The sequence below is a fragment of the Vicia villosa genome, linkage group LG2, assembly GCF_029867415.1.
Source record: "Vicia villosa cultivar HV-30 ecotype Madison, WI linkage group LG2, Vvil1.0, whole genome shotgun sequence".
Classification (NCBI taxonomy): domain Eukaryota; kingdom Viridiplantae; phylum Streptophyta; class Magnoliopsida; order Fabales; family Fabaceae; genus Vicia; species Vicia villosa.
In genome coordinates, this window is record NC_081181.1 from 163918597 (window position 1) to 163941731 (window position 23135).

General features: G+C 37.7%; 1 protein-coding gene and 1 long non-coding RNA gene across 2 annotated transcripts; both read left to right on the plus strand.

Annotated features, from left to right (window-relative positions):
- Window positions 1–8257: 8257 nt before the first annotated feature.
- On the plus strand, window positions 8258–9256 carry LOC131650504 (LOB domain-containing protein 12-like). The gene is made up of 3 exons (XM_058920210.1): window positions 8258–8645; window positions 8763–9159; window positions 9241–9256. The coding sequence occupies exons 1-3, from the start codon at window positions 8258–8260 to the stop codon at window positions 9254–9256; spliced, it is 801 nt and encodes a 266-aa protein (XP_058776193.1).
- A 4645-nt stretch (window positions 9257–13901) lies between these two features.
- Window positions 13902–16335, plus strand: LOC131647312 (uncharacterized). Its single transcript, XR_009297785.1, has 4 exons — window positions 13902–14272; window positions 15207–15369; window positions 15548–15713; window positions 16134–16335. It is a non-coding gene; the product is annotated as an uncharacterized LOC131647312 (long non-coding RNA).
- The last annotated feature ends 6800 nt before the right edge of the window (window positions 16336–23135 follow it).

The following is a 23135-nucleotide window of genomic DNA, read 5'->3' on the forward strand; positions in this document are numbered from 1 at the left end:
GCATCAGGTTCTAGGGCACCAAATGTTGTGAGCAATCAAGATGTTGTGCTGGATGTTGTGCCATTGAACTCTGTCCCTCCTTCCGATTCTGCTCGCAGTCAACCAAGAAAGATGCATGCAAGAAAATCAACCGGAGGATCTGTCCCAGAAACCTTTTCTGTCCAGCATAGAGAGGGCACTTCCTATGTTCATAATGCGATTGCAAATATGGTCACCAGAATCTTGAATGAAGGGCACAAAGTTGAAGGAATTTCTGTTCCTCTAGCCCAAATGCCTGCCTCCGATGATGATCAAGGTATGCAAGATGATGAGACCCCTGTTGATAAAGATGTTAAGACAACTGTTGATAATGATAAGACATCTGCTGAGAAAAATGATGAGACTCCTGTTACTAAGGATGTTGAGACATCTGTTAATGAGACCCCTGTTGCCAAAGATGTTGAAACATCTGAAGCTATCAATGTTGAAGCATCTGATTCCAAAAATGATGAGACTCTTGCTCCTGAGAAAGATGAAGAGGTTCCTGCTGTTCCTGCTAAGAAAGATGAAAACCCTAATGTGCATGATGTGGTGGATCTAGATGATCTTGATGATCCTATTGATATTGATGATGATGACCTCATCTCCAGCATCTCCAACAGGGTCAAAGCTCGTAAGGGAAAACAAGTCTGTGAGCAACATTCTCTCAAGCCACAGGTTACTCCTCTGAAGACTGTTACTAAAGAAAAAATAAAGAAAGTCCCTACTGGACCCTCAAAGTCTGGAAGCAAAGTTAGTGTGAAGAAGAGGAAGGAAAGAAGCATTTCTGACTCTGAAGCTGATGTCCCAAGTGATGTCCCTCACATCCCCTCCAAGAAGAAAATTGCTGTTACTAAATCTGCTACAAAGGTCCATGATGTTCCTTTGGATAACATATATCTGCACTATGCTTCCAATGCAATCCAGTGGAAATTTGTGTATCAAAGAAGGCTGGCCCTTGAAAGAGAGTTAGCAAATGATGCTCTGGAGAATCAAGAGGTAATGCAGCTCATCAAAACTGCAGGTTTGATTAAGACTGTTTCTCAATTCTCTAAATGCTATGAAATGCTTGTGAAAGAGTTTATTGTCAATTTATCTCAAGACTGTGCTGATGGTAGAACAGATGATTTTCATAAAGTTTATGTTAGAAGAAAATGCATAGAGTTCTCCCCTGCTGTTATCAATCACTTTCTAGGTAGAAATGCTGAAGCTCAACCTGAGCTTGAAGTAACTGATAATGAGGTCTGCAACACCATCACTGGGGGTAAGGTGAAAAAGTGGCCCATCAAAAGCAAACTGTCTGCTAGTCTCTTGACTGTTAAGTATGCTCTGCTGCATAAAATTGGTTCTGCCAACTGGGTGCCCACCAATCACACCTCTACCATTGCTGTTGGTTTAGGAAGATTCATTTATGCTATAGGGACCAAGACTGTGTTTGACTATGGAACCTATATTTTTGACCAGACTATGAGACATGCAGGTACCTCTGCTACTAAGCTTCCTATTGCCTTTCCATCCCTAATATGTGGAATCATCCTAAAGCAATACCCTGGCATCTTGAAAGCTAAAGATTCCGTTTGCAAAAGGGAAAGTGCTTTGACTTTTCACTACAAGCTGCTTCAAAGGACTGATGCCTCAACATCTGCTGGGACATCTCAAACTAGCAAGTCTGTGACCAAAGCCTCTCTTATAGCTGAGCTGAAGGAGACCTGCAAAGAGCTTGAAAATAGGAAGATGAAGCTTGAACAGCTTATACTCAGTCTTGAGCAGTCTGCTGATAGTGATGATGATCATGCTGCTGGTGGTGATGGTGAGAAGATGAATGATGATATGGATGCTGATAGTGAGGATGACTATAAGTCTAGTAGCTCCAGTGATGAAGAGATGAGTGAGGAGGATGATGATGGTACTGCTGGCTCTGAAGATTAAATCTTCATTTGGTGCTTGGCTCCTTTTGTGGCTAAAAAGGGGGAGTAGTGTGTGTTTTTGGTTGTGTTGATTGTAATGGTTGTAATGGTTATCTTATTGTTCTAGTGATCTTTTGGTTTTTTTTTACTTGGACATGGTGGTGATCTTTTGTTTTTTTTTTACTTGGACATGGTTTTCTTTTGGTTCCCCTTATTTGGGTGTTCTCTGGTTCTCCCTAACAATGACAAGTGGTTTCTGTAACAATTGATTAAGTAGTTGTTTTTTTTGGTGATTAATCAAGTTGAATCAAGTTGCTGCTGTTTTTCTTACAGAATTTAGTTTTCTGTTGTTGGCTGCTGTATGCTCTGGTATCTGCTTTGCATCTATTAGTGTTTTAGCCAAAAATTCGCCAAAGGGGGAGTTTGTAGATGTTGTTGATTGGCTGTAATTTTTGGTAAAACTGATTGTGGCTCTATCTTGTCAAAAACAGTGTCATGACATACTTTCTGGTGTTGTGATGTGCTTCCTAATGCAGGCCTTTACCTGATGTCAAGGCCGATGTCATGACATTCGCAGCTGTTTGCTATTTTATATTACTTCTTATGATTGTATGATCGGTTAAGACCTTATGCGCTATATTTGGTAATAATGGATTCTGATCTGGTTCAAGGACGTCGTGGATGATTACTATTATCAGTTCCTTGTATAATGGAGATTTGTTTTAATTAGGGCAAAAACTATTTTGTGGATCCAAGGCCCATTTGCTGTATTGTCTGAAGGGTATTTAATCCGTGTAGGAGCTGCTGTTGCTGTCAGGGTTTTTGGTTGAAAAACTGTTAGAGTTCTGTTTGTTTTAGTTTTTCTCGTTGTGTTTTCTTGTAAGCCAAACAATCATCATGATGATTGTCTTGGTCTAGGTGTTTCTGTTTTGAGTTGTAAAAAGTACTCGAAGCTTTTAAGCAAGAGTACTATTGTACTTGATCAAAGCTTTTAAGCAAGATCAAGTTGTGTCTTTGAAGAGTGTCTTCTGTTGCTTTTCGTCTGTTAGTTTTTCATCACTGCTGTGATTGAGGGGGAGTGAGTAGGAGCTCTGGTCTAGCTGTTTAGATTGAAGTTGCATTGGGTAGATATTAAGTGAAAGGCGTAATATTGAGTTGTATTACCTTGAATTAATATTACTTATAGTGGACTTCCTCCCTGGCTTGGTAGCCCCCAGATGTAGGTGTGTTTGCACCGAACTGGGTTAACAATTTTCCTGTGTTGTTTACTGTTTACTCTTTGTTCATTTGTTTGAAAACATTCAGATAATGATGTCGTGACATCTTGTAAGACATCGCGTGTCTGAGTCCAGAATTTCAACTTCTCATGTCAAAAAATAAAGGCATGACCAAACACTAACTTCTTTTCCTTTTTTAACCTTTTTTTATTTGCAAAAGCGACTCCACCTCAAAAACCTATCCAAAAGACTAACCGCTTCAAAAATCAATCCAACCAGCCACTTCCTTCCAAACCAACCCAGCAATATGACATAATAAAAAAGAATGAGACAAAAATTAGGGAGCACACTACAAAGAACACAAGAAATATCTCTATTATTACTAAGAAATACAACAACAAACAAGCAAATCTCTAGTAGGGAGCCTCTCAATAAAACACCTCCACCTGAAAGCTTTTATCTTGTGAGGAACGTGCATCTTCCAACTGTCAACATATGCCTTATCAAATTTATTAACCGAACCAAAAGGAACATGGGATAAATTGAAAAACTCATAGCAACCTTGACCGTGAAAAGGTTATACGCTCCATCCTTCCACACCACCTTATCTCTCCCGTCCGCACAAGCAGAAACCGAATGTATAAGAAACAGCAAGGAGAGCAAGTTTGCGGCCACATGAGGACTGTTCGGAGAAGTGAGTCCGAAGTCTCCCCACTCCCAAACACCTCCTACCCAATCACCCATGCCTCCCAGCGATGGATCCTTTAAGACAGACGGTGAAAATAAAGATGAAAATAATCCTTCTAACAACCAACTGGAAACCAAGAAGAATACCAAAAATAAATGGAAAAGCCATTTCCAACAATGAAAGTAGCCTTCTTTGAAAATATTTCTTCCGAATTCTCTTTAACCAAGGAAACAATATCCATCCACCAAACCGATTTAAAAATCCGATTCTTATCACCAATCCCAATTCACAATTAAGAAATTAATATCACCATAACACGCCTTCAAAACTTTATACTACAAAGCCCTGTCTTCCTATAAGAAGAGCTAAACTAAAATCTCCTGCCTTTCTAAGAGCAAGAGCACCTTTCTCTATTGGAAGACATAAATCCTTCCAACTCACCCAATGAATCTTTTTTAACTTCCTCCGATCCACCCAAAAGGAAATTACTTTGAGTCCTAGTAATCTCCTTAATGATTTTAACCCGCGCTTTATAAAAATATAGAGTAAAAATAGCAATACTACTCAACAAGGATTTAAGAAGAGTAATCCTACCGCCAAAGCTAAACAATATCCCCTTCCAACAAGATAAACTCTTTTTATTTTAGACACAAGACTACTCCACGAAGAAATCCTCCTAGGATTAGATCCTATAGGAATACCAAGAAAAAGAAAGTCTTTATCCTCTAACCTACAAGAAAGAAAAGAAGAGGCAACATTCAAAAAGTTAGAATTTATATTAATTCCAATTAACTTGATTTTGTGATAATTAATTCCAAGGCCCGAAACAAGCTCAAGTCCCATCAACACCAATATGATCGACCAAATATGAATCCAACTACCATCTCCCACCAACAAAGTATCATTCGTAAATTGGAGAATATCGATGGTGCACCTCCCAATGATGTTAAACCCCACAAAATCCCCATTTTCTACCACTTTGTTCACTAACCCCTTAAGCCCTCCCGCTACAATCACATAAAGGAAAGGAGAAAGAGGGTCACCTTGTCTCAAATTTCTCTCTACCCCAAACTCCTTCGTTGTGCTACCATTGTACAACACAGACATATTGCTCGAAAAAACCAACGCATCCAAACTACTTAAAAGCCCATCTTTCCAAAACATGTATCTAAGAAACCCCCAACTAACTTTATCATAAGCCTTTTCAAATCAACTTTGAAAAGAAGACACCCTTTACCTTCCTTACAAGCAAAATTCACCACTCTGTTAGCCACTAGGACTCCATCAAGCAATTGTCTTCCTGGAATGAAAGCACTTTAAGAATGAGAGATGATAGAGTTTAAAACCTTCTTCAACCTACAAGCCAAAAGTTTAGATATAACTTTATAAATACAACATAGTAGACAAATAGGTCTATAATCCTCCAATCCCAAAGGATTATAAGATTTAGAGACCAATGTCAAAAAATAAAAAAATGCCCCGGAATAGAAATCCTTAAAACACTTCATAAAATCTTCTTTAATAAAGAACCAACACTTCTTAATGAAGTGAAAGGAGAATCCATCCAGACACGGACTCTTCGTACTATCATAACTCCACAGCACCTCCTTAATCTCTTCCTCCGAGAAAGGAGCCTCAAGAGAATCTCTCTCAAAAGAATCCAACATATAAAAAAAATCCCATCCAAAACCGGTCTAGAAACCTGCGGTTCAAAAAACTTCAACTCAAAGTGATTCCGAACTTCTTCCTTCACCTCCTCCACCGACTCCAACAAACCTCTGTTCAAAATAATTGGCCCGATATGATTCCTCCTCCTCTCTTTCATAACACGATGAAAGTACCTACTATTAGTATCTCTGTCGTTAAGCCACTTAACCCTTGATTTTTAAATTAACACGTTCTCCTTAATTTTAAGACTCAACCAAAATTTACTACTATCCTTCTTACAAAATTTCACTTCATCGATCCCACCAACATCGATATCATCCCCAACATTCATCTCTCTAACTCCCTCCTTAACCTCTAGATCAAACTTACCAAAAACCGTAGTATTCCACCACTTAAGTCTTCCTTTAAGAATCCGAAATTTCTCCTTAAGGATATAATCACCACGCCTAACCACATCTATAGATTTGCACTCTTTTTCAACAAAAGGAATAAACTCCTTGTTAGAAAACCACTCATTGTTGAATTTAAAAAGTTTCGGCCCCCAATTTGCACGGTCCACCACCAACTAAATAGGGCAATGATAAAAAATATCTCTTGGACCGATGAATTGCCCCACCACTTCCCAATCTCTAATAATGTTGTTCGCCACCAAGAACCTATCACTCCTAATTTTAGCCTTACCGTCCCCGTAAAACCAAGAAATTGCCTTTGGTAGGAACATCAATATAATTAACAAACTATCATCAATGAAATTGGAGAACTCCCCCATTGTGTATTACTACTAAACAAGGATCTTTCCACTCTCTCATCCCAATTCTTCACCGCGTTAAAATCCCCTCCTATCAACCAATTACCATTGATAAAAATTGACTTTAGCCACGATAAATGCCTCCATAATTCTCTCTTTAACACCATTGAACAAGGCGAATAAACATTAATGACCTAATACAAAGAATTTTGCCATCTAACTTTTATCCCCAAGAAACCAACTCCATGAAAACTACAAAGAACCTCAACACTATTCACCTTCCATAAAATCAACAAACCACCCGACATACCTCTGAAACCTGAAAAAGAATAATCTATCTCTTCAGACCCCCAGAAACTCCTCGCTAAAAGATAACTTTGTCTCTTGAATAAAAAAAATATCCGCCATCCCTTTCTTAATAATATGACTAATCCTTCTTCTCTTAATCCTACTACCACCCCCTCTAATATTCAAAGAACCAACAATCATTGACACAGTTTTGAATTCGCCTTCCCTCCTTTTCTACTCCTCTCCATTCCTTCAATTTTCTTTTTGTAATCTTTTTGTGAGTTCTCCGCTACTATACCAGTTTTTTTTAGTCCTTCAATGAATTTGGAATTCCTGTAGTTATAGAAAGTGGTTTGAATGTATGTAGAGAAATGATGCTCGGTTATTTTTAAACACTCTCACAATATTATTTATTCTTTTAAAACCTAAAGTCATAAAAAACAAATAAAAAATTAAACATTTTAATTAATAAATAAAAACACCTTAAAATTAAGTATATAGACTCCCCGTCACTGTTGCAACTGAAGCTAATGATAATTTTTTCAAAGATTGCCGCTATTATTCTTATTATGCCACGCGAAACAAAACAAAATAACAGGATTAAAATTGCGTAATTGATTTAAGGTCTGTTTGTTTATGCTTTAAAAAATAGATTTTTTTTGTATTTTTTAAAATAGATTTTTCAAAACCGTTTTTCAAAATATTACAAATTTTTTTATATTCGTTTTTTCTAAAATGAAACACTAATTTTAATATTTTAGAACATAAACATAGATTAATGGAGATCAAAACTTAGTCAAAATCGCAATTTTTTCAAAAAGTTATATTTCAAAAATAATTTTTATGAAAATCTATTTAAAGTAGCTTCAAAATTAAGTGATTTTTTAAAATTTAGATATCCAATTTTTTTCTCAAAATTACCTAAAATCACATTTTAAAAATAACTATTCAAACAAAAATTTTATTTGAAGCTTTTATAAAAAGTTTCTTTGAAAACATTTTTTCACAAAATTTTATAATACTATAAATATCATTTTAAAAAAAAAACCTAAATAAACGGACCCTTAATTATAATAACTAATGATTAAAATTGCGTGAATTATTTTTTAATAAGAACATAAAGTGCGCTATTTTATTTGGTGTCTTGTAAAAAACTAAAAATGAATTGAGGGCGTGTGAGTCTATTCATTCATAAGTCAACATATCTCAAACATCCCCTGAGGCACTTCACTAGTGGTGCCTTATTAATAGCTTACAAAAATAATTTATGAGGCACTTCACTAGTGGTGCCTTATTAATAGCTTACAAAAATAATTTAAAAAGCAATAAAAAAAACATAAAACTTAAGTACAATTCACTAGGTGTGGTTCTTACTTTATTCCAATAAAAATATGATAAGTGTATAATTTCCTATTTTCACTCCTTAAATAATGTTTAAGTATACTTGTCATATTTTTATTGGAATAAAGTAAGAACCACACCTAGTGAATTGTACCTAAGTTTTGTAAAAAAAAAAAAAAAAACAACTTTTGCTACATTTTAAAGATAAATCTTATCCGCGAGCAAATATAGATAGCTAGTTTGTTATTAATTATTTAAATATCTTATCATTATAAATAGTAGGGTTGGTAGGGCCAAATTATTGACAAAATTAAATCATTATCACCATAAACCATCTTCTTTCCCTCTTAGTTTTTTTTCAAAACTCCTTTGCTCCTTATCAATGAATACTATCAAATCAAACAAGGCTTGTGCAGCCTGCACACATCAAAGGAAAAAGTGTTTAAAGGATTGTCTTTTAGCTCCTTATTTTCCTGCCCATAAACCAAAAATGTTTCACAATGCTCATAGTTTGTATGGTGTTTCTAACATGGTGAGAATTCTAAATGAACTTCCAAAAGAGAAGAGAGATTTGGCAATGAGAACCTTAATTTATGAGTCAAATGTTCGTAAAATATATCCAATTGGCGGATGTGTTGATGTTATTAAGGATTATTGTGATAAGCTAAGCGAGGCTCTTGAAGAGTTAAATCAAGTAAAAAAGGTTCTAGATTATTGTAAAGTAAATCATTTACAATCACAAAATCTTTCCTCTTCGTTACCTTCTACAAGTTTTCAAAATTCAAATCTTCAACCACATTTTTCGATAGATCATTCTTTGAGAGATTCTATTAGTTCTCAAAATCCAAATCTCCAACCGTATTTTTCAAATGATCATTCTCTTAGAGCTTCTACTAATTCTGATATTTCAAATATTCCAATATTTAACAATGTTGGGAATGTTACTAATTATTATAACAATAATGAAAATAATATAGAAACTATGATGAATGCATCTCCTTCTCATTGGAGTGATATCATTCCTCGTGATGTTAACAATACTCCAACTAATACAAATTGGAATATAAATTCAATGGATGCATCAAGGTTTGCGCAGTTGAGTGAAGGAGTCTTCAATAATAGAGAATCTGATCTTGGTGGTGGTGTTGATATTAGTACAGAAGAATGGTTGAAGGAAATAGAAAAAAAATTTAATGACGAAGATTACTTAATTCCAGACTCTGAAATTGATAGGATTTATAATGGTGATGAACAAGCCTTTGTAGAAAAAGATTCATCTCAAAGGTAATTAGTATAATATTTTATTTCTCTTTTTTAGAAGTTAAGTAATTTTTTTTCTCTTATGTATAAATTTCACTAATGCAGATTAGTAGAGAGGTGAAATACAAAGTCGACTGAATTGATGCATGGTTGAAGACAAATATGTTGAAGAAAAATATCGTTTTTCTCTTTTATGTATAAAATTCTCTATGCAAGAAAAGAAAAAAAACAAAGCAATTTTCTTGTGGATGGAAAAGAATTTGAGTTTTGGAAGCTATGAATTTGAGTTTTGCACAATGGCATGTTTTAGTAGAAAAGAATTTGATTTAATATTGAATATTTCTTTAGCCACCTCCCTATGGGGGTCACCCCAGCGAAAATCCCAAAATACCCCTGCTTCGGAAGTTCATTTCCGAAAGCGTCTTTTTTTTTTGAAAAAATTGTCTTATTTCGGAAGTTCATTTCCGAAAACATCATTTCGGAAGTGCACTTCCGAAATACTGCGATTTCTGCAGATTTATCAAAATACCCCCCCTCCCCCAATCATTTACCCTAAATCAAAACAAAAAGTGGCAAAGGCGAAAATTTGTGCAAACAGAATTCCAAAGCTGCATCAAGGCTCCAATCACACTGCTAAACAACATTCAAAAGCCCTCAATCCTAACACTTTGTAAGTTTTGAAATTTTTAGATTCATTATTCAAATGCATGTTATTTAGGGTTTTAATTGCATAAATGATATATGGTTAGGTTGTTAGTAGTATTTAGGTTGTTTAGAAGCATTTTGATTTGGTTTGAAGTTTGGTTTAGGGGTCTGCCATGGAAGTTGCAGAAAACTCCATCGCAGGGGTGTTTCGGAAGTTCATTTCCGAAAACACCTCCATCCCAGTTTTCGGAAATGAACTTCCGAAATGTATCAGAAGTTCAAATTTTTTTGTTTTTTATTTTGTCTCGCATATTAATCGATTTCAATTGTTTACAGGAACATGTCAGACAACCAACCAGCACGCATCAGACAGGGTAAGGAGACCCAGACTGCGTCGGCTAGAGAGGGTAGGGAGTGTCCGTTTTAATTTGCAAGTACTTTATTTTTAACGCCTTTGTTTATTGTGCCTGTTTCTTTGAAGTTTGTGTGCATGCGTTCTGACTTCTTTGACGGCGTGTCGCTGGTTTCCAACGTCTTTGTTCTTTAATGAATTGTCTGTTTCCCAAGCGTTTTTGTCCCCTTTCTTATTTTATAAAAGGAGGTCTCATGGACCTTTCTTTATTCATTTTTACGCAGCAATGGGTGGCGCTAAGGGAAGAAAGGGTTCTTCAAAGAAGGAGGTGAAGGAGGTGAAGGAGAAGAAGAAGGTTTTGACTGGTTCTGCTTCTCGTCCCCTGGGGGTCCATGGCTCGGACGTGCAGGCTCAGTCTTCAGGCGTGAGAGTCGTGATCAACGCTGATGGTTCTGAGACTGAGTGGGATGAGGATTGGTATAATTATCTTCATTCGGAGGAGTTCGCTCGTCGGGAAGAATAACGTGTTTTTGTTTTGTTTGATGTGTATTTTGTAACGCTCGTCGGGCAGAATAACGTGTTTTTGTTTTGTTTGACGTGTTTTGTTTTGTTTTGTTCTGATTTCGGATTGTATCTTTCGCACAGTATTTTTGGATTGGATTTATCATCTTAGTTTTTGGATTGTTCTGATTTCAGTTTATCTGTTGCTTATTTTTATTTGGCGTTTGCGTTTATTTAAAATGCGAGACAGTTTAAGAAAAAACATAAAACTTTGGATTCCATTAGAAAATATGTATCTTCATGCTCAATATGTAGATTCTTGGATTCCATTAGAAAATCAATTTCTTCGCTTTTAAAATCAATATGTAGATTCTTGGATTTCATCGCCGCGAACACTATCCATCTTCTGGATTATAAACATAGAACTTTGACTTTCCCAGCGTACCCCTTTGTTTGATTTTTTTGTAATGACGTCCCATGATGATAATGATAAACTATAGCTTACATTGATTGGCTCCTTTGTCTCGTGGAAACTCAAGTTGACAAGACTTTGAACAGCTTCATGTCTCTTACTTTGTTCCATTTTCAGGCTACAACATGCAAGAAAACCAAGAATAAGCTTAACCAACCCCCTTAAGTTGAGAATATTATTTGGATCAACATGCTCGAGTTCAACATCATCATTCACAACAGATGATTCTTCTTTGGATAGTGACTCAGAGATATTTCTAGCACCAACTTTTCTGTAAATATCAGATAGTTTACTCTTGAACAATGGTGTCATGTTATGCTTAGGATACCATACAAAAACTTTCTCGCTCTCAAAAAGCTTCTTCATATGAAGGTTATCTAGAATAAAAACATCTTCCTTATCGGCCAGAAGTATATCATTATTTCCTGATGTCGTAGGTAGTTTCTTCAAACTGTCAGCTCGAGTACCGCTCGCCATCGCTTAACGACGAGGGAGGGTTGATGATCACACCTTTTGAGATCAAGAACGACGAAGATTTAGCGGTTATGTGGACAACGTTCGACCGATTTTCTTCGAAAGGCCCGATCGAGTTGGACGCCAAACTTCAAAGATCGGCGGACGACGTTATCAAAATGTTGACTCATCCCTCACCTACCCGTGTTCAACAATATGTAACTTTAATTTTCAGTAATATTATCGTTGTAATCTTCACCCGATTAAATAAAGCGAATCGTTGATGTTTTTCATTTTTCTTCTGTCCAGACATAACTTCGGAGGTTCATTTCCGAATTCCATCTGGGGGGTGAGTTCGGAGATGAACTTCCGAAACACCACATTTTCTGAAAATGTAACTTTATTTCGGAGATGCATCTCCGAAATAAATATTTTATATTAAAAAAAACACGTTTTCGGAAGTTCATTTCCGAAAACACCTTTTTTTCAAAAAAAAGTACCGTTTCGGAAATGAACTTCCGAAACAAGGGGTAATGTTGTAAATTCACCAGGGGTGGGCAAGAAGGTTAGGAGGTGGGTGTGTCGCACGCTCGCGAAAAATGAACAGAGTCGCCACCAATATATTTATCCCATAAGGGAAAGGAATATCAGAAAACCTAACAAGGGAAGGAACGGGGTCTTGCGACCAGAGAATCAAGGTACGGGAGTCGGTTACGCAAAGGGAAGGTATTAGCACCCCTCGCGCCCATCGTACTCGATGGTATCCACCTATGTTTGTTTCTATCTAATGGGTGTATAACTATGTCTATGTCTAAATGCGAAATGAATGCAAAATGTAGGGAAAATAAAGAATTGTACTCGCACGGGCCCTACCCCGCTGCCTACGTATCCTTTTCAGGAATCAGAGTTACCGTAGCTCGGCTCACGATTTTCTGTTTGTTTTGGTGTTTTTTAGTTGGGCGGCGTTAACGCTCACGCTCTTGCACAAGGGGACAGCCTAGGATGCAATGGAGCGAAGATAACTTGCCCTTAGAAAGAAGAAAAGAGATTGGTTTGTGTCTTTTAGGGTAATTCCATGATGACGAGAACCTACTACAAGGTCTCGCATCACTTCCTCACTTTTGTTTTAAGTCTGAACATTTATTAGGTTTTTTGAAGTGTTTTTGGTTGGTGTTTTTTAAGGGGATTTAATTTTGTGACTTAGATCATACCAAAAAGAGCCTTTTGAACATTTAGAGAATGCACATCGAGGCCTACGCCACAATCGATTCTCTAAATGACGGATAAGAAATACATCGAAATCTACATTCCAATCATTTCTTTTCCGTTTAGTAGAAATAAAAAAGGAGTTCCTTTGTGAATATTTAGAGAATGCACATCGAGGCCTACGCCACAATCGTTTCTCTAAATAACGGTTAAGAAATACATCGAAGCTTCACACTTCAATCATTTCTTCTCCGCTAAGTAGGAAAGAACATACATCGAGGCCTACGCCTCAATCATTTCTTTCCTACCATGAAATAAAGCAACGGTATGATCTTCATCGATTTTTATTAAGTATTTTAAAAGTTGAAAAGAAAAAGAATGAAAGAGGGGAGACTAACCTATTTTCTAGCCTAATTGTTATTCTAGTCTAAGTCTAATGTTAACATGGTGACTAAATTCTAAAAGGAGCATTAAGTGGTACTAACAAGATAGGCCTAAAATGAGGCCAAAGATACAAGTAACAAAATCACACAAGCATCATACAAAAATAACATGGAACTAACACAAAAACAATTCGAGTACTAATGCAAAATTACACTAAAAGATACTACCATTTTTATGCGTTTTTTATGAAAGAGAAGTCAAAAGATTAATGTCAAAATCATCCTAAAAAGTCTACTATTTTTATGAGTTTTTTAATGTCAACAAATCCTAAAAATCTATCAAAATGGTGATCATTATCATGTTTTTATCTATATAAAAAAAATAGAACAAAACTATGTCAAATAACCTAAATCCTAATAAGAAAATAGTGATCAAGGGGGGTGCTAAGTTGAAAATAGTGGTGAAGTCAGTAGTCCAGGCGCAGGGCCCAAACATATGGTGGCCCAAGGGGCGTTTTGTTGTTGTTTGCAGGTCTGAAAAAGCGGTGCATGGGCTAAAGGGGTATGAGATAGATTCGGCCCAAGGAATGTTTTGGTGATCCATTATTTATTTTGAAAATCTATTATCAGTTTTTTTTTTATCATTCAGACCTAATTTAAGAAATAAGAAAAAAATTAAGAAGAACAAGCAAAAGGGATTTAGGGTTAAGGGAGTCGTTACCTTTCAACTCTCATACACGTTCCTGTCAGCTATTCTCCTTCACGAACAACGACCGACGGCGGCGGGCTTCCATCTCCGGCATGATCCTTCTGTTCGACATCGTAATCAGAAGCGAATATCTCTTCCTCCGATCTCATCCCTCGCCTCTCAGTTCTCTCGGTATAGTTTTGGATCGCGTTGAAACGATTGTGATGTTGATCGATGCGATTTGCAGGAGTATTGATGCGTTCTTGGTGCGTCGAACGTGTTGTTGTTGATTATTGCAGATGGAGGTGCGTTGCGAGGCGTGTGGCGAAGATGTGCGTGAGGAGCTATCGCGTATTTGAAATCAGTGATGATGATGATGATGTCAAAGCATGGACGAAAGTTGGAGATAAAAGAATCCCGGAAGAGCCTTCATTCAGGTAATGACTCTCCCTGGTTTTTGTTTCCGTGAAGCCTTCTCCCTCCCTTCTTCTTCTTCTTTTTCTTGATATTTTTCTGTTTTCTGAGTCTGATGTGATGTTGTCGTTGAGAGAGTGTGAGGTTAAGCTCAATTTAATGGAGCTTCTGAGGTTGAGGGAAAAGAGAGAATCATGGAGGTGAAGGTTGGATTGATGGAGAGGATTGGTTCTGGTTTTCTGAGCTTTGATGAAAATGAAGAATGAAGATGAGGGAGATGATGATGGAGATGAATGAGAGTGATTGCAGAGAATGGAGAGAGAGTGGTAAACGTGAAGGTGAAAGGTGGATGGTGAATGAAGAAAATGGCGTGGGAAGAGAAGGGGTGAAACAATGGCGTGAAGAGGAAAATGGTGAGAGATGATTCTGTTATATAGAGATTGAGAGGGAGGAAGAGTTAGTTAGAAAGTGGTGGTTGAGATTGAAATCAATTATGAATCAATGGTGAGATTGAAGGGTGAGATTTAGAGTTGGTTATGAGGGAGAGGAAGTTAGTTATGAAGGTTTAAACTTGTTAAAAGTTAGTTATTGAATTCTGTTATAGTAGTTGGAAGGTGTTAAAAGTTAGTTATGGAGAGGAGATGTCAGTTATGGATGGAGGGTGGGGATTGAGTTGGTTGAAGTCAGTTATAGGTGATAGGAAGTTAGGAGGTTAGGAAAGTAGTTATTTTCTGTTAGAATTTGTTACATGTTGTTTTTTTGAATTCTGTTAGGGTCTGTGATGGTATGCTGTTAGTGTAATTAGCAGTGAGGCTTGAATTGGAATATGAACACGGTTGCATTGTATCTAGCGAGCTGGCTTTGGACAACCTGAATTGCATCGGAGCTTTGGATGCATATGGTAAACGTTCGAACTGAAAGTGATTGACTCTGATTTTGTCTTTGTGTCTTATGCAGGTCTTTGGTTTACTTTGAATCCATGCAGCATTTCTGTCGTGAACTGGATATACCCCTGAACTGTGATGGCTTTGGAATGGCGCTTCAAATGGATTTGGCTCGGCTGCGATCTTGAGTGTGGACTGGAATGCTGAATGCTAGCATGAATTTTATTGGCGAAAAGGTTAGTAAGCTATGATGTTTGAATTCAGAATGTGACCCGGTGTTAGTTTGATGCAGTGTCGTAGTTTGTGTGTTAAATGATGGACTGTTGATTAGGGAAGTCTAAGGTTGTTAGGATATTAGGAATTGGCTGCAAGGGTGGGAAAAATTGAATGTTAATTGTTTTTTATGATGTGTAGGTATGCTGAATGATGACTTGTATGTTGCTGTAGATCTGGTATACTGATACATATGACGGCTGTAGGACAAGGCCTTGTGATTTTCATTCGAGCCACGTTGGATGCATGATGCCCGAGCCACCATTGGTTCTTGACAGAGTCTTCGAGATGCCGACTTACTAAAATGGTAACTCCTTCTCTATGTTTTGTAACTGTCATGGTATTAGGGTGATTTTGTTAGGATGCGAACCGGTAATTGTGTGACTGCTGTTAGAAGTCAGTTTGAGTAGAACTGATATGTGGAAGTGATGTAGGCTTTGTAGTTAACGGGACTGTCATAGTTTCTTTTTCATGTGTGTATGTATTGTGAACATGAATGGTTTGTTATATCGTGGCTGGAATATCTCTGTTGTGGCTTGTCGTATGCAGTTGCTTTGATGGTGTTAAAGTGTTTTGAATGATGATGTAATTTGAAGGTTAAAGGCAATTAGTAATTAGTGTCGAAAATGGTCATAGCTCTTCTTGTATACATGCAGGTGGATATGTTTTGGTCTGAATGTATGGTGGCTGAACTGAATGCTTTGTTTTTTTCTGTTTTCATATACAGGGCTGGTTTAAAGACGCGGGTAGCAACGGTCTCGAATTGTATGGAAGCTGTGGTCTTTTGTAATGCCATTTTGTGATGAATTGTATTGTTATTTTTGATGAATGTAATGGAAATATGTAATATTTTTTATCCTTGAATGGACTTAAACTTTGTATGAATAATGAAATGTAGCTGAATGGAATGTTAGTTTGAATGATGTAATATGGGACAATGTTTGAAAGTATGGTAAGAGTTGTTGACTAGAAGCATATGTCAAGTGTTGATTATTCTGTGATTTTATTTGATGCCGTAATTTGGGTTTGAATCATGAGAAAGTGTAATGAAGATGTTTAAGAACTCAAGTTTGTGCAATGGTTGATAATGTAATGTTTTTTCTTTTTCACATAAGACTTGAAACACACGTTCCTTCCATGTGCTCAATTGGGCCTTCACACCATCACTTTATTCCTGCAATACTTGAATTAATTGGTATCACGATAAGATGAAGAAAGACTAAAGTAGCCTTGTATGGATTTTGGTCAAAAAGTCAACTTTTCATGGTTGACTTTGGCCAAGTCTAAAAGTTCCACCATGCTCCATATCAAATTCTTGTCCAGTATCCAAAACCAACAACTTGTACTTCCAGTATCCAAGCGGGTCAAACTTGTATATGATGAAGCTCAACAAAATGACTTGAATCATAAGCCACACCTCAAATGATGAACAAACCCAAGTGTTGAGAAATAGCCCGAGTTGATTATAGGACCATACACTAAGATGTATTTGATGATACCAAGCATAAGGAAGTAAATCTCATTCCATGATCAATCGAAAACCCCAACAGAAACAAACTTGGTGATACGGTAACTCCAAACCGTGAGAAATCCCAGCTCTATCCGTGGCCTTGATCCCACGTCAGATTATTGGTTAATGATGCATGAGTTATATCAATGACCTAATGGGAGGTATGTACATGAGACTATGAAATGCATGAGCCTAAGCCAGATAAAATTGAAAGGGTAGGACAAATTTGGGGTATGACAGCTGCCCCTATTTAATCATCTTATACTCGAAGGTGAGATTGGCGCCAGCCTTTCGAACATTCGAAGTAGAAGAAGATTAAATACCGAAGACCTGAAATTTGTCCTGAGGAGATGGAGTGGTTTTTTATTCCTTTATTTTTGTTTTGATATCTGCTGGGGAAAGAGAAATTTTGTTTTTCTGGTGGAAGAATTTACAGTGAGTAATTGGACGAATGGAGATAGCTTATAACGTGGTAGCGGTGCCAATACAAGGTTCTCAAAGGAAATGTTTACTACATGGAAGTGGTTGTATGAAACAATGACTGAAAGGAAAAGATCTTGTGCGACCTATGACTCAACATCGGGGTGAGAAATAACAAACTCACGACTCATGAGAATTAAAAAAGACGAGGATAAGGTCGTCAGACCTACGATCCACAGGAATGAAAAAGATGAGGATAAGGTCAACGGACCTACGATCCACAAGAATTGAAAAAGATGAGGATAAGGTCAACGGACCTACGATCCACAAGAAATGAAAAAGATGAGGATAAGGTCAACGGACCTACGATCCACAAGAATGAAAAAGATGAGGATAAGGTCAACGGACCTACGATCCACAAGAATGAAAAAGATGAGGATAAGGTCAACGGACCTACGATCCACAAGAAATTTAAAAGATGAGGATAAGGTCAACGGACCTACGATCCACAAGAAATTTAAAAGATGAGGATAAGGTCAACGGACCTACGATCCACAAGAATGCAAAGGATAAGGATAAGGTCAACGGACCTACGATCCACAAGAATGAAAAAGATGAGGATAAGGTCAACGGACCTACGATCCACAAGAATGCAAAGGATAAGGATAAGGTCAACGGACCTACGATCCACAAGAATGAAAAAGATGAGGATAAGGTCAACGGACCTACGATCCACAAGAATGCAAAGGATAAGGATAAGGTCAACGGACCTACGATCCACAAGAATGAAAAAGATGAGGATAAGGTCAACGGACCTACGATCCACAAGAATGAAAAAGATGGGGATAAGGTCAACGGACCTACGATCCACAAGAAACGAAAGAGATGAGGATAAGGTCAACGGACCTACGATCCACAAGAATGAAAAAGATGAGGATAAGGTCAACGGACCTACGATCCACAAGAATGAAAAATATGAGGATAAGGTCAACGGACCTACGATCCACAAGAATGCAAAGGATAAGGATAAGGTCAACGGACCTACGATCCACAAGAATGAAAAAGATGAGGATAAGGTCAACGGACCTACGATCCACAAGAATGAAAAAGATGAGGATAAGGTCAACGGACCTACGATCCACAAGAATGCAAAGGATAAGGATAAGGTCAACGGACCTACGATCCACAAGAATGAAAAAGATGAGGATAAGGTCAACGGACCTACGATCCACAAGAATGAAAAAGATGAGGATAAGGTCAACGGACCTACGATCCACAAGAATGAAAAAGATGGGGATAAGGTCAACGGACCTACGATCCACAAGAAACGAAAGAGATGAGAATAAGGTCAACGGACCTACGATCGACAAGAATGAAAAAGATGAGGATAAGGTCAACGGACCTACGATCCACAAGAATGAAAAAGATGAGGATAAGGTCAACGGACCTACGATCCACAAGAATGAAAAAGATGGGGATAAGGTCAACGGACCTACGATCCACAAGAAACGAAAGAGATGAGGATAAGGTCAACGGACCTACGATCCACAAGAAAAAAAGATGAGGATAAGGTCAACGGACCTACGATCCACAAGAACGCAAAGGATGAGGATAAGGTCAACGGACCTACGATCCACAAGAAAAAAGATGAAAGCACTTAGACTGGGGATTGGGGATTGGTAAAACCAAGTATCGGCACCGTGGATGGAGGAGATTTGTAGTGGAGTAGCAGATATCAATTGGAGTTTGTAAAGACATTTTATGTGGGGATGTATCACTCACTCCCTTGACTGAGGGATGATTTGCACTATCTGGCTTATGCTTTGTATGCATGTTTGACTTTTCTGTGGCGTAATGTTCCGCTTTTAACGGATATGCTACGCTTTTGAGGATGCAATGTTATATGCAGTGAACACTATAAGCATGATGCCAAATAAAGGCATTAGTGAGGTAAACACCAGGGAGAATCCCCTTAGTGTTAAGACATATGTACAGGTGCCAATAGATATTGGACTTTGACTTGCAAGATGCCCCTTCTGGTTGTTGGCTTGTAGAGTGTAGAATAACTTCTGACCTCTCACCATGTGCCACTACTTGGAAGATTTTCAACCCGAGGAGATTCCCTCGATTCACCACGTTGGGGATGAGAAATCCAAATAAGGAGACCAGATTAGGGAAGTGGAGCAACTCCTAGGAGAAATAAACTCCTATGCTTGAGGAGAGGCCAACGTTCCAGGAGAAATAAACTCCTATGATTAGGGAGAGGACAATAAAACTCAGAAGATCGTGCTCCAAGTTTCATGACCCATGAAGGAAATTACCCCAGTGGATCCTTGGAGAGATTTGTTCAAATCTCGACGTAACTTCCCCAGATTGATCGAGCTCAAGAGAGATTCCTCGACATGATTGCCCCAAATTGATCGAAGCTTGAAGAGATTTATCGACATGATTGCCCCAGATACGCTGAATTTGAGAGGTCAAACCTCGATTCAATTGCCCCTGATTAGGTGCATCTTATTAGGATCCCCAACATTTCTTTATTTTGAAGTCAAACAAACGTGGAAACAACTTTACCACGCTCAACGGAGTCTTCAAACTCTTCCCCTCGGAGTAATCAAAGAATGCATCAACTGTTCATGCCCACAGATTTCTTTAGAGAGCCTGCCCCTTGATGGTCAACCTTTGAGATGATTACCTTTTACTCCTCGGAGTTCTCAAGTCTCTTGTACTTTGACATGATCAAGTTACTCACTGATTCTCATCATGGTAACTTCCTTGATGTTAAGCACATGTTTTGTATGTAAAAGAATGTTAATTTTAAGAATGATGATTCTAATGCAAAGCCTATGTTAGTCTTGAAGTTTTAAAACTTTTTATGAAATGAGGTTGCGACCTCTTGTGACCGAATCACTAGTTGACACAACCTCGATTTTTTGCATGTGGAAGATAAAGTAAATGTACGATACCAACATGGATATGAGTCTCGCTTCATTGGGAGTCAGTTAAACGCTATCTCATCGGAGTGCGCTTTCAAAATAAACCCTACTTCAATTAGGACTTTTAAGGGTTGTAACTTGGCCAGGTTCACGGTTTTGGAAACAAAGGATTTTTAGGCTCAAAATTATTTGGTGCCCACCCCCTTCGTGATGTTCTCCATTCCTATGTTCAGTTAACTCGACACGAGTGTTCATCCCTCACAAGGAATTTTGAAATGGTTGAGGAATCAATGAGGTTCTTTGGACATGGCGGTCGCTCACCTTTTATTCTTCTGATTCGTTGTCACACGACTTTGTTCTTGCTTTGCAATCTCATCGTCTTTTTTTTTTTTGGCTTCTTTTGTCATTTTTCTTTTCATCCTTTTTTATTTTCATTATTTTTTGCCATTTTTTTTTTGCTCTCTTTTTTGAACAATTCGTGTGACCTCGCATAGTCTTTGATTCGTTGGAGGTGATTGCGACTGCCTCTTTCTTTTGATTTGATGAAGGATTACCATTGTGGTATCGTCATCTCTTGATCTCTTGATGGAATAAGGATAATCATTGCGGTTTTGACATTCCTCAACCTTTTGGAGGATAACCATTGTTGTATCCTTAGATGCATGCCTTTCTGGTGAGTTTTGAACACTCGATCAAGTTAAATGAACACTACCCTGCCCCAAGGTTAAAATAAGGGTTTTTTATGATTAGAAAAGAAACTCCTACTTCAAGGCCCAAAGGGGTTAACGAGGGTCTATCTCCCTTATATCTCCGGTGTTTGGGGATTTGAAATAATGCCTGTACATCCTCAGCAGGGTTTTATTCAAAAGCACACAATTGGAGATTTTGCATTTTTATCTTTCATCATTCTCCCTCGGCTCTTTGCCTAAGCAAGGGACTAATAACGTTGGTATCGTATTGCCAAAACATTTTATGAGTGATAACGAATGGGTTTCTTCAAGACAAACATAAACAATGTATTTTATTTTCATTCAGAAATTAACAAGTTTTTACATGCTAGTAATGCTTAAACAAACAATGAAATGTTACGAATGAGAATGCAATAAAGAAACTAAATGAATGCCATTGTTGAGGAGACTTGACTCCGTCTGGACTTATTGATCTTGAATACTTTCTGCAGTTCCTTCAAAATACTTCAGATTACTCCAAAAGGAAACTCCAACGAAGTCACCCATGAGTCGTAAACTTTTGCCTTGCTTTAGGGATTCGAGCAATGCGAGTGATGCAATGCTCAAGATAAGAGTACGTCTTGCTTATCCCTCGTGCGGGAGCCCCAAGCATAGTTTCTAGAGTAGTAATCGCCATCATAAATGGGAAGAATCTTGTATGATCATCAACTCAAGAGAGATACTTGTGGTGAAGAAGACCCAATACTAGAATCTTAACCAATTGTGATTCCAACAATCAAGGAAACGAATGAGTACAAGGCAATAGAATCACGTCAATTTGTTTCTCATATTCTTCTTGTCTCTGTTAACTAACAAGGCCACTGAGAAGGAGATCCTGAGAAAAGGCAACTGATATATGAAGTAGAACCTTGAGAATGAGAAGCATTGTGAAGAACACTCTTGATTATCACATGGAAGAAGATTCTGACGAAGTCACCCAAGAAATTGTAATGCTTTAGGGATTCGAGCAAGGCGAATGATGCAATGCTCAAGATAAGAGTGCGTCTTGCTTATCCCTCGTGCGGGAGCCCCAAGCAACTTCCACATATGTACAAGATATGATTACCATTTTAGCTTCAATATCCATCATTAGGAGTGAGAGTGGATGATCCTTGCATTTCTTGATATCAGGCATTAGGCACAAACCAATAACATATGAATCAGCGGAGTCACGACTTTTTATGGATTCCAAACTTTCTTCCAAGAGGTAAAACCTTTTGTCAATTTGAATAATCGGGAACTTGAAGACTTCAATTTCCAATGGTGTATTTCCTCCTTAACAGTGATGGGAATCTCAGCAATACTTCAGAAATTCTGATTCATAGGACCTTCTCTTGAGGTGAGTTTAACATTCCATTAGGCCTCTGAGGAACATGTCTCAATTCTTCTTGTCAAAGAGAAAAGGCTTGAATAACCTCCATACACTGATTCATGTCAGTCTCCATTTATGTTCTCATCTCACTCAAAAACCTCACGGAGTTGTTCCAATGCTAACTTTCAAGCACATAACGGTGAGAAGTCAAATCTGTTGTTGATGTCAAAGTCTGAATAGAAAGGGCTCCATAAGCTTCTGATAGAACCATGAAATGCATGATAGTATGAATGCATGTTTCATTTATGAGAGATCCTAAAGTCTTTTCGCACTTCTTGTTTTTTCCTTTTTTCTTTTGGAATCAAAGCCTTATTTTGTATATAATATCTTTTCTTTTTCTTTTTTTTGCTTTTCTATGTCCTTTTTCTCTCTTTTTTTTTTTTTTGGAAATAGGCTTTAGGATCCCCACAAATGAGGTGGATGAAGTAATGATGTTATGCAATGCAAAAGCATGGGATCAAGATCCATATAATCTTAGTAACCACTTTATAATCCTCTGAATAACTGATATAGATCAGATGTCATGAGATCAAAGGTTCGGCCTTGTATCATGGAACCATAGGAACAATAGTCACCATCAGAACTGAATAGTCACCATCAAACTTGAGTCACCAACGGTACCTGTCATGTATATCCCTCCCCACTCACAGGTGAATCTAGGCCAGGGTAAGGTTAAAATGGCAACCAGCGTTATCAGTCCTCCTGAGGAACCACCGTTGTTGCATCTACATGCCAACAATGATACCCCATTTGGACCTCGACT